Source organism: Chinchilla lanigera, unplaced genomic scaffold (genome assembly GCF_000276665.1).
Source record: "Chinchilla lanigera isolate Chin_1 unplaced genomic scaffold, ChiLan1.0 scaffold00001, whole genome shotgun sequence".
Classification (NCBI taxonomy): domain Eukaryota; kingdom Metazoa; phylum Chordata; class Mammalia; order Rodentia; family Chinchillidae; genus Chinchilla; species Chinchilla lanigera.
The window spans coordinates 45,517,683-45,530,740 of NW_004955402.1; the positions used below are offsets into that span (position 1 = coordinate 45,517,683).

General features: G+C 36.7%; 1 protein-coding gene across 1 annotated transcript in view; it reads left to right on the forward strand.

The window, feature by feature from the left end:
- The window catches only part of Cdh20 (cadherin 20, type 2), a 202,265-nt gene that overhangs the window by 176,859 nt on the left and 12,348 nt on the right, over window positions 1-13,058 (forward strand). Inside the window, exons 7-9 of the mRNA XM_005373010.2 lie at window positions 108-361; window positions 7,040-7,176; window positions 9,638-9,759. Of these exons, the coding sequence (XP_005373067.1) occupies window positions 108-361; window positions 7,040-7,176; window positions 9,638-9,759 (513 nt within the window). The remainder of the gene's footprint in view (window positions 1-107; window positions 362-7,039; window positions 7,177-9,637; window positions 9,760-13,058) is intronic.

Consider the following 13,058-nt stretch of genomic DNA (forward strand, 5'->3'; position numbering starts at 1 on the left):
CAAAAAAATTATATTTTATGAGATGGAATTTACCACACAAAATTAAAGTTTATGGATAAGTCCATATATGCTAGTGGCTAATCAATTTTCCTGTCATTACTTTTCAGCCCCTGAGTTTTGAAAGTAAGAAAAGCTACACATTAAAGGTGGAAGGAGCCAATCCTCATCTAGAGATGCGTTTTCTAAACCTGGGCCCATTTCAGGACATGACAACAGTACACATCAGTGTGGAGGACGTGGATGAGCCCCCTGTATTTGAACCTGACTTTTATTTTGTGGAGGTGCCTGAGGATGTGGCAATTGGAACAACTATACAGATCATTTCTGCTAAGGATCCAGATGTGACCAACAACTCAATCAGGTTTTTCCACAGATTTCACCCTTTCCTATATCCTGGAATTTTCTTTTTCCCTTCCCTTTTGTGTGATTTTCTAGCACATTTTCCTTTGCTTCTTTTTATGTCCCATCCTTGGAAGCCCTCTGAATTTTTTTTCTGTTTAAATAATCATGGCCTTGTCATATTATTTAGAAATGAAGTGCCTTTATATCTGTAACTCACTTTCACTTGGTATAAACATACATATATGCATACTTCTTAGGTCTCAAACATGGTCCTATTGACATTTGGGGCTATACAACTCTGTTACTGTGGAAGGTTGTCTTGCGCATTCAATACTGTATAATGGTATCTCTGGCCTTTGCCCACTAAATGTCAATAGCACTCTCTTAACAACATAAAATATCCCAGACATTGCCAAATGTCCCGAGAAGTTGGTATAAAATTATCCCTAGTGGAGAAAAACCAACTCCAATAAGGCATAGTTAGACACACAAATGCCAAAATGTTTAAAACTATTAACTGTTAGTGTTAAATATAAAGGCAATCATTGCACATTCTTTCACATTTATGAAGCTTTGACATTTTTCCCTTTCCTAACATACATCTTATATATTTCCACATATGACAAAAAGAGACTATTCCTGATGTCAGTGGCTTTGATGCCATGCAGATTGGCCAGAAAGGGCTCTATATTGCAGTCTCACATATCTGTCTCTCTAAAGTATGATTTGAAATTAAAAACCAACCAATATGCTCTCCCCTCAAGAGAGGAGAACTGGTCTTTCAACTATAGCCATTTCCCATCATTTCTGCCGCCAAAGTACAAACAGCTGGTAGACAGGTTGACGCCTCAACCTTCCAGAGCAACTGCCAAGCCTCTGAAGCTTGACACAAAAGATCAGGATTCAAGGCTGTTTGAGGCCATCTGTCACATTAACTGTTGAAAGCCACACAGTAAAATGGATCTGGGGCACTAGTGCAGATAACACATTTTAAACACACTCTAATTTATCAAATGCCTTTTCTGTTAGCTGGCTACTTCCCTTACCTGGTGCTGCTTTGCATTTAGTAAAAATGTGCTTTGCAAGTGAGTAACAGCACTGGCACAAATCTGCTTCCTCTAGCCAACCAGCAAACGTTTTACATGTTCACGAATTAAAATGACTCTGTTTTAATTATTTTAATTTTCTGGAGACAACTAATCTATTACGAGTCATAACAACTTTATAAAAATGATCTTCAACCTTAAGTTTCTCAAATGTTAAATTGAATGAGAAGTGAAACCATATTATCCCCCAGAAAATCATATTGAAATGAAAGCAGAATTCTATTGAAAATCTGTATTTTAAGAAATACAGATATATTTTATGATCATAATTAATTATACCCTAATCTATTTTAATCTACTCATATCAAAGAAAATACCACGTGAAGACTTTAAAGAACAGAACTTTATGGCAGAATCAAAATAAACACAAACTTGAAAAAATCAGATCCTATTTCCAAAATAGTCAGGATATCTGGTGATATTCTCACATCTGCTTTCCAGATTTTGACTCTGGACTCCTATATTTAAATAAGCACTACTGATAGCATTCACACTACTGAATTAGAAACAAGCAAAAGAGAATGAGTCAGGCAACACAGATGCAGGCTCATATGCATGCACACACACACACACACACACACAGATCCCTAGAGTATATGTCAAGACATATCTAGAAATCAAACAGACACACAAGTTGTTCTAGATCCACTACTGGATAAAGGGGAGTGAGGCAGACAAAAGAAAAAAACCTGCTTGGCTAACAGAAAATGCTGCTTCAGATGATGGACTGACTGAAAACTGTCAGCTGGCAAAGAAGGAGCTCAATAAAGAAGATCCTAGCTCTCATTGGTTTTTTATTTTAAAAATTAGTTTTAAAATAATGTGTATATGTTGCATGCTACATGGTTAATTACTCTTCTGCATTTTTGTTACCAAAAAATGGAGATTTATATTAAAATCACAAAAAATTAACATACTACCTAGAATTAAAATGGTATGAATTAAAGATCATTTAACATTTTCAAAGGATTATTAGGATTTTTATAACCTCTTTTTCTAGAAAGTGGATGATTTTTCAGCCATATAAGCTGGTCATCATTTACTGATTAGTCCCAGAACAATGTATCCAGATATAGTAAAATGTACATTAAAAAATACAGTGCTTATACCCCATGCATTTTTAATAAATACTCAAGGACATACTGGTAAACAGAATACATTGAACAATCTGGCACCTGAAATAGGCTTCCACTGGTGTGGAAACAGCCTGCTCTCCTGACCTGTCCTAGAATATGTGGATTTAGAAAGCCTGCTTGTAACACCCTCCTCCACATTCATCCAAATTCAGAGAATGTCCTCACCCAAGCAAACAGGCAGAGAACCCAATGAACACCAGCTCCTGTTTGCTTAAGGCAGTTACACATGTGTGTTATGCCTATTTTGCTCATAGTAGGTGAGAATATTACAAAGAGAGAAAGGAAAATTACCTACAAATTCACTAGTGTTTCCCAAGTTCCTCATTTTCCATCTGTACCTATACCTTTAATTTGTTTTCCTGCCTCCTAGAAATTGGCCCAACGCCCCATTCAGAAATGAAGGCCATTATTCCCTCAATGCAGGCCTGATTTGGGAAAGTGGAGAGGAATTCTATTTGATGAGGAAGGCTTCCTGAGGCAAGCTCCTGCTGTGTCAACTAGGCAGTGTTGTCAGGGGTCCTGTCATTTAGTTATTTCTATCACTTCATCTCCCATGCCATCTGTGACATTTACTATAGTGTTGTCTGTTGGAGTGTAGAAAGCTGATTCCTCATAGGTTGTTCTCCTCTCAGCATTATGCCCACAGCTTGGAGAACTGCCATAAGGGTTATAGATCTACGTATCAAATGCTAGGCTTTACTCATGTGTGAGGAACTAAAAGATAAAGACTGTCAAGAGACAACTAGCATTTTTTTTCCTAAAAGAAAATTCAATTCTTAAAACAGCTAGTAAACTTTAAAACTAAATAAAAAATTAGGCTTTAGTTCATTTTAAATGTATTTGTAGGTATGTGGTTTTTTACTAAAAAGTCAATTATTTGCTACCATGACTTATCTTATAGAAGTTCTGCTTTCTTAGAAAATCTCATACAATCCAATTCTGTGTGAGCAGTGCTTGGCATATGATAAATGTTCATGAAATCACAGGCACAAACAGGCGTTAATTTGGTTCTTTAAATTTCCTACTAGGGAATCATAACTGCACTTACTCAAAATTCCTAGCCCTCACTCATCAGCTACTTCTTAAATTCCCAATTTTCCACATAGCTGTCTTGAATTTCTTCCATATATATTCAAAATAAAACATTTTACCAACTGATATACATATTTATATATACTCCAGAATTATATATGAAACAAAAATTACACATGAATATTCTTGTTGCAAATTATTTTCTGGCATGTGTACAGTCTATTCTATTTCATTTTCTTTTAATACTGGTCATAACCTACTGTCATAGTCACTTTCTCATCACTGAGATACTATACCCAACACCCCTCACAACTTAAACGGGAGTTTTACTTTGACTCAAAGTTACAATCCATGGTTGGACGGCTCCAAGACAGAGGCAGTAGATGAGAGGTGCACAGCAGAGAAAAAGCTGTTCATGTCATGATGGCCAGGAAACAGAGACAGAAGCAAGGAGCCAGGAAGTGAGATATACTCTTCCAGGTCATACCTCCAAAGATCTGCCTCTTCTGACTCAGACCCTACTTCCTAAGAGCAAGTCAGCTTGCCCCCATATTACCCCGTAATTCAATTAACTTCCAAAAACCTTGCCTACGAGTGCGTAAGGGCTTTGGGGTACAGTCGCCATCTAAACTATAACACCTACCATATGGACTTTACAACCCATTAACTTTCAGTTTCAAAAACAATTCAGTGCCATAAAGATAAACTTGAGTCATTTGTAGAAAAATGGATGCACCTTGATAGCATAATAAGAGAAATAAATCAGACACACAAGCTTAAATATCATATTTTCTCTTATATGAGAAACACAATATTGGGGCTGGGGATTTAGCTCAGTGGCAAAGCGCCTGCCTGGCAAGCGCAAGGTCGTGAGTTCGGTTCCTGGTACCGGAGAAAAAACAAAAAACAAACAAACAAACAAAAAGACCAGCCTGAACTGTATAGCAAGACCATGTCTCAAAAAGATTAAAAAGAGAAACACAAATTACATATAAAAAAGGAAGTATTAGTTCTCAATGGGAAGGAGATCAGGAGATAGAGGGAGAGGAAAGGGGAGGGAAAGGGATCTAAAAAGGGATTAAGATGTGTTACCTGCATGTACCAACTTCAAACAAGGAATGTAAACATTATATACTGCAAACATGTTAGTAATTTTAAAATGTTACAAATAAATAAAAATTTTCAAAAAAGAACATTAATACCAACAAAATTTCCATTTCTCCATCTCAATAACTTTTTAGATAGAAACTACAAATGCAACCAAGTCTGGTGGCACATACCTGTAATCCTGTCACAGGGCAGACTGAGGCAGAAGGATCACTAGGAATTTAAGGCAAACCTGGACTACATAATGAGTTTAAGACCAACCAAAAGTATATAATGAGACCCTGTCGTAAAAAACAAATAAGTTTCAAATGCTAGCAGCTTTAAATAGAATTTTAAACCCAATATATTCTCTGGCTTTTATTTAAAAAATTTAAGATCACAATAGTTATAGTTCCATGTACTACATATGGTTCCAAATCTTACTTCTACAAATTATTTGTGTAACTTTTTAAAAGTGACTTAATTTTTCTGAGCTTCAGTTTCCTTATCTGATTATTAGAATAATTTCTCAGACATATTATGAGTATTTACAAGAAGTTACATATCAATTATATGGTAAAATGCTGGTTATTCAATAAATAACAGCTATTATAATTACTGACCTTTTAAAAACAGAATTCCTGGGGCTGGGGATTTAGCTCAGCGGCATAGCAACTGCCTGGCAAGCGCCAGATCATGAGTTTGATTCCCAGTACTGGAAAACCCACCCCCGCCAAAAAAAAACCAGAATTCCTTACATATTTTGAATATTAGCTCCTTATTCAATGTATGATGTGCAGTATTTTCTCGCAGTCTTTGGGTTTTCTCTTCACTGTGCTGTCCCAAAGCATTTTAGCTTGATAAATCCTGTCTCTTTTTACTCTTCCTACCTCTGTGCTTTTAGGGTCATATCCAGGAAAATATTGCCTGGAGCAGTGCCACACAGATCTTATATCTACACAAATCTTTAATTCATTTGAGTTGGTTCTTGTGTAAGGGGTCAGGTGAAGGTACCATTTCATCCTGCATGTAGATAGCCAGTTGTTCCAATATTGTTTATTGAAGAGAGACTGTCCTTTCCCCATTATTCTTGTTACCTTTCTCAAAAATCAATTAACTGACCATAGAGTGTAGTTTTACTTCTAGGCACTCTGTCCTATTCCACTGGTTGGTATTTCTGGGGGTTTTATTCTGTTTTTTGACAGTACTATGTTACTTTTATGATGTATTTTGCAGTTTAAATAATCTTATTAAAAAAGAGCAAAGTACTTGAAAAGATATTTTTCAAAACAAGAAATACAAGCGCCCTATAGATACATGAATATTCAAAAAATGCAATATTCATGACTTATCAGAAGGAAATAAAACTTAAAACCACAATGAGATATCATCTCACATGAGCCTTCCTCCTTATTTATTTAATCTTTCAAGATGGGGACCAGGTGGGATGATACAAATAAGAAAACACAAAAGTATCAGAATGCCAAATCAGATTCAACAGGAATTATAGATCTAACTCAGTAACAACTTCACTAATGACATAAAAGATACAGATAATAGCAAAAGAGTCAAGCATTCTTCCTTTGCAGATGTCCAAAACTCTCAGGCATAGGTAAGAGTAAATAACCTTTTCTTGCTTAAAGATGCATATTGGTCCAGACTGTATGTGAAAGTAGGAAAATCACATCTTAGCAGAAAAAGCTATTTTTGTTATGGAACATCTGTTTATTATATTCTACTCATTACACAGCTAATTTGACATTTTCCAGGAGGCTGTAGCCCCACAAATGCGTAAACTTCATGTGTAGTGACAATAAACAACCCAGATAGACCAAGTCTGTCTTGCTAAAAGCATTCTGTAGATAAGGACTCCTCAGCTAGTAAATACCATTGTTATATTTTTCAGGAGGTGAATTATTAGCATGCTCACAAAGGGCTTGGTGCAAGAGTTTCCCTCCCAACATGTGAGACTAATTACAAGAGTTAATGGTAACTCTTCCTTTTATCCGATGCACTTGAATTCTGAACAATTGTAAAGTTGATATTCAGGGTGTCCAAAATTATTAGGGCAATTTTAAGATTTAAATAATATAAATTGATCCTTCAATAGTTTAAAGCTGCCCTAAGATTCTTGGCACCCTGTTTATTTCCATTTTTTCAATGAGAAAATTGAAGTAGTGTTTTTTTGGTTTGAGTTTTGTTTTTGAGTATGATAAAACCACAGTTTTCCAGGTTTTCATACTTCAAAGCCAGTCACTATGACACATAAATGCATGCAGTTCTCTCACATAGTATGTTGGTGTATGTTTCTCCAAATTATGTATAATGTCATTGCAGATACTCCATTGACAGAAGCAGTGACCCTGGAAGATTTTTCTATGTTGACATAACAACAGGTGCCCTAATGACTGCAAGACCCCTAGACCGGGAAGAATTTTCTCGGCATAATATCACTGTGCTTGCTATGGAAATGAGTAAGTAAAACAATAAACTGGCCTCTATACAGTGGCAAAGTAGATGTGGAGAAAGTGGAAGTTTCTAGACCTTCTAACAAAAACATATTAAGAGAAGAAAATCTATTTAAAGTTTATGCAAATAAGTAAATCATTCAATTAAAATACTTTTTGAATGTGTACTGTACAGATAATATACTAAGATAGAAGTAAAAACAAAAACAGCAAGGCAGAAAAGATAGCAATCTTACCTCAAGAAGCTATGAGGAAAAAGAAAGATTCCTAAGAAATCTAAGAGGCTCTCAATTTTTATGACTGCAAATGTACAAATAGTAAAAATTTTTTATGAAATGAAGCATCAATAATATATTACTTATCACACACACAAATGCTGATAAGAATTTGAAACATCTTACAATAAAAGATAGTTTATTAGTATTAGCTTGCTTCCCATTACTTGGACAACATCCATAACTTAAAAGAAGAGAGGTTTAATTGGAGTCATGGTTTGGGGATTCAGTCCATGTTCAGCTGGTTTCAAAGCAGAAATTTTATAGTGGAAGTCACAACAATGACCCCACACCTGGCAACAATTCTCTGTATTAGCCAACTTTGCTGTTACTGGAGCACAGTACCTGACACCTACAATTTTAAGGAGAAGAGGTTTAATTTGGCTCATGGTCCAGAGAATTCTATTAAAGTAGAAGGGCATGGTTGAGGAAAACTGCGTAATTCATGGCACCTAGGAAGCAGACAACAAAAGAAGGGAAGAGTTAGAAGAATGCACCCTTTTAGGTCACATACCCAGTGATCCACCTCTTCCACCAGCACCCACATCAGAGCATGAGTCCCTGGGGATACATTTCAGATCTAAATTACAACAGCAGATTTCTTAATGTAACATGTCTACAAATGGAATAGAAAATTAATAAAAAATACATAAAGAGATATGTGTAAAATTTAACAAATGGGCATAGGATATAACTCAGAGGCAGAGCCCTTGAAAATGCACAAAGCCCTGGCTTTAACCCCCTGCACTGCCAAAGAATAAAAGCTAGACTGTATGTTACTATGTTCAATTTCTTTCCATAATACCTAGGGATGGTAAAGGCTCATGAAGATAGCAGTTCCTAACCTACTGACTCTATAAATAGGCACAGCTATTAGAGAATGCAATTTAGCAATATGAAATCTTCAAAACAGTAATCATACTCTTTTTACCAGGTATTCTGCTAGCAACTATCTTAATGAAATACAGATGTTACCAAAAATTTTTTCTGATAAAATATAGACTGCAGTATTATTTTTAAATAGGAGAAATGAGAATTATCTAAGTGACTAATAATTAAAAGAGTTGACTAAATTATGGTAAACCTATAGCAAATTGAGACTGTCATGCCTGTTCTCAAAATATACTCAAGAACAGAATAATTTTGCCCTAGAATTATTGTGAGTCCAAATTTTATTTTGTTTTATTTCAATTTGTGTGCGTGAGTGTGTGTGTAAGTAGTTCCAGATTTGAGGACATATATAGAATGTTATACATATAATGATACTTCTATTGATAAGATTATAGACCATATTTATCCTCATATTTTTTCTGGAACTTTACTCCTTTTATAAACAAGCACCAGTTATAATGAAAGCATAATTCTATGTTGATGCTTTCTGGTAACCAAGCAGTGAAAGTATTTTGAGAAAAAAACACAAAACAGAGATGTTTTTGGGAAAGAAAAACTGAACCAGCAAACAATGCATTCTGAGATTTGGTAAAATTGTTATTATTAAAAATTTTTTCTGTGTGTTATAACTTTTGTTTTGACTCCTTTTGGTAGTGATAAAAACAGAAAAAGACAGGGACAGCACCACTGGGACTCTGAAATTGTCCTTGTGTGGCAGGGCCAAGCAAAAGACACGGACCAAAAAGACAAGTTTCCCCATGAATGCTTATGGCTCTTTCCCCAGCCAAAGATACGCATTTGGTGTGGGTCTGATCCTGCAATATCTTTTTAGCCCCTAAGCAGAAATGAATGTGCAGTATTATCTGTATTCCAGTGAATAACTTGAAACCCTTCTGAAATATAATTCAAAGAACTGATTATTCAAGAGGAATAAAGCCAAGCAGTGCCACACAGCATGCATTCTATTAGAAATGGGCTGTTTTAAAGCCCAGAATACAGAATTAACCTGCCTTTAATTCCAGAACCCAAAGTATGAGCCAAGCAAGAGTATCAAAACCTCTTTTTAAGATTCCATTTGTGACACTGGCTTCCCTCTTCGTACTTTTAATGTAAAACATACCCCCAGTAGACACCTCCTCCTATCCAAGTTTCTGTGTCTGGCCATACTTTTAACAAGCACACATACCATGTACTTTATTGCCTTAAAAACAGCCTGATCAGATAAATACCTACTTTCAGAAAAGAGGTACATTTCTGCAATACTGAATGCTCACCTTTACTTCTCCTTGTGTTCTCTTTAGACAACCCCTCCCAGGTGGGAAGTGTTTCTGTCACAATTGAAGTCTTAGACGTGAATGACAATGCTCCAGAGTTCCCCAGATTCTATGAAGCTTTTGTTTGTGAGAATGCCAAAGCTGGGCAGGTAAGGCAGCCCGTGAGTTGGGCACCTTGGTAAATTCCCAACAGGTGGAAGCAAAAGTTACAGATAACCAAATTTGCTTTCAAAGACATTTCCACTTCAGAAAGTAAGTTTACAAAAGAGCCCTCAACTTTTGTGCATCAGTTTTCAACAGTTTGTTTAGACAACTATTTGGAGCCTCTATTACATGTTATGATCTAAACAGGGCTTTGATGGTGGCTTGATTCACAGGGTAGCCTGTTAAGGTATCTGCCCACCTTGAAAGCAAATCATATTACTTTCAACTATAAAATATATGCTGTGGGTCCAGAAGGGAGGCATCATACAACTCCAGAATAGACAGTCATCTGCTTTCTTGAGCATCAATACCTGAAAAATTACGCAGTAGGAAAATTCTATTTTCAGTATCTTCCCAACTCTCTTTTTTAACTTCTGGCAGGGAGAACATTGCTCAGGACCTGTGTACCCTATTCTTGGAATGATTCATTACATAGAATTATGTACTCTGTCTTTGCACTCAGTTTAAACTCTCATTTTCTTAGTGCTATTCATGTTAGGTGAGTTTTGAGTAGAAAGTAATCTGAGGAAGCATAAAGTTCTACTTATGTAAGATAACTCTAGTTCTATAAGGCATACTTTTCAATCTATGTGAATATTTGGTTTATCAATTTCCAGTGATATAAGTGAGAAACATACAGAATTTTATTTGTACTGGCTGTGTATTAATATATATGTTGGGTCTTTCCCACTCTATAAATGGCCCTTCTGCACCCCTCTCTTTTCCTGATTTTGTAAGATAGTTTCCTCTTCTACCTTTGACCCAACAGACTTCAAAGAGTCCTAATGTACATCCTATTGTCCTACGGGTTCTGCTTTGGAAAATGGGTTGGAATCATTTTAATATGAAGGTTGGGGATTTGGTAAGAGTACATTTGTAAGGCAAGGAATCCTGCTTTGGTAATTTCATTTTAACTATAATGTAGCTTTGTTTTCATTTCTCTCACTCACCCGGAACACTACCACCCAGCATCTTGCTACACAAAGAGACTCTGCGGTCAACTCTTATATTATGTCCCTAAGTTCCCTAAAGATTTACCCAATACATTGTTACCATTCTACTCAGTCAAAGCAAAAACTGATTCCAATCCCTCTGTGGAAACAAAATGTCCTGCAGTGATTCCAATCTAAACTGCTCTCATTCAGTGATTCATGAAATTTGGTACAATGGTCTACAGCCCTCCTAAAAAATATTTTTGTTCCAAAATGAGGATAATTCTGCTTCCATATCTATTAAATTTCTATTCTAGGAAGGCCTAAAATACTATGCTGCTAATAAAAGTTACAATGAAAACTTTATACCACAAGAAATGATCCATGTTATTATTATAAGAAAATTATAAAAACTACATATACATACTCGTAATTTTGTAAAATTACGTCTACATGTGAATACTGATTGAGGAAAAATGCAAAAATAGCACAGTTATGGTAGAACAGTTTTGAGTGTGGGTATTTGGGCCTCTGTTTTAATGTTTGTTACATATAATAATTATATGTATTATAGTATAAACTTTCTTATAAAAACATCACATGAAAAGTACATTTTATATAATGAGAAAAGAGGTTAATTTGATCTATAAGAAGTAGCACAGGAAAGTAAGACCTCTCTTCCCCCAGGCCTAAGTGCTCCCTTCTTACAGGGCTCTGGAAGAGAAGTTGTACTGTGATAGGCTGAAAGCACCTATACCATCTCCTCTGTTTTTGGAACCAAATATACCCTCCATTTTTAGGAACATTTCTACTGGTCTATTATGCAGTGCTTTGAAGTGCAGATTTCCTATGATTTTGGGCTCAAATCCTGAGGCAGCTATCTGTCACATTTGTCAGCTTTATCCCAGAATACTGAAAATCCCAACCTTGGATTTGGGCCCTGGGCAATGTTTTGAAGATTTTTCAAAAGGATACAGTTCAAGGAAGTACATCTGGTTTAAGAACAAATGGGTGTCCTTGCCTTTACTGCCAAACACTGTCATCAGTTTCACATCTCCCAAGCCTCCATACGTGCTTTCCCCTTAGCCTCAGCAAGCATCCATGAATGAAGCCCATGGAGAAGTGAGATGCATACTGGGTGATGGCAGAGGGCAGAATGGAAGTGGCTGAGCAGGACACAGAATGACAGCTGAGGCTAAGGAAGAAATCTGACCTGCCAGGAGAATGGAGAACAGGCCATGGTGTTTCCATGCAGCAGTGTTCACTCACCACTCTCTAGTTTCTTACCCAACCTCATGCTTGAGGCACCGAAACATGCACAGTTCTCAGGTTAGATGTTCTAAAATGACTGTTCTATCTACATAATCATCTATTTATAACATTTCTCAAGGAACATGTTACCTCTTTAAATAACATCTGGCAAACAAGATAAAAAGTACAGATTTTGTCCCTAGATCAGGATAAAGGAGAGTGCAACCCCTGCTTGTCAGCAGGACTGACACAAGGCTACACTGTGGGTGAGTGTATCTGTACTACTTTCCTGAATTTAAGGCCAACTCCATTTCCTCTCCTTTCAGATTCAACATCAGGTTCTCTAGCAAGCATTCTCTGAGACACAGTTCTGGTATGAGGCTCTGGTACAGGAAAGGAAGGGAAACTGAGCAAAAGAAGCTCAGCTGTGACAGAGACCCACTAAAAGCCCACAGAGGGTTATAGAACAAGAGATTTCACAAATTCAGATGAAATGGCCAGGCCGCTGTACACCACATCATTTAGTCACTGGACACAGATTGCTCTAGAAGGACAAAGTGACCACGGGTCAGGTTGCCATCCACAACAGAGACAGCCCTAAGGAAGACGGTCCCTAAAGAAACCACTGAAGGCTGGGTCAAGTCCTTTACTAAAGGCTGGGACAGGGTCTTCACTGTGAAATCAACCCAGTGTAAGAGGTCCCTTGCTGAAAGCTCCCCTAATTTCCAATATATTGTGAGGGAAGCTTTGCATCCTTAATTCACAGCCCACCTGAACCCTCATAACAACCTCTGATATTCCCATTTCTATCCCCATAGAAGCAAGACCAGCCTTTTAACAACAGAAGTAGCAATTGTATAAGTTGAAGCAGAGTGGGAGTCATCTATGCTATCAGTTGGTAGAGCAGTAAACACATGAGGAAACTGCTTGATCAAAACCTCTCTATATCCTCCCAACCCACCCACTGATACTCCAATTATCTGTTTCACAGTGCTTTAATAGCTTTTCCTCACAGTCTGTACAGTTTTCACAGAAACTTACACTGTGGAAAGACCAAAGAG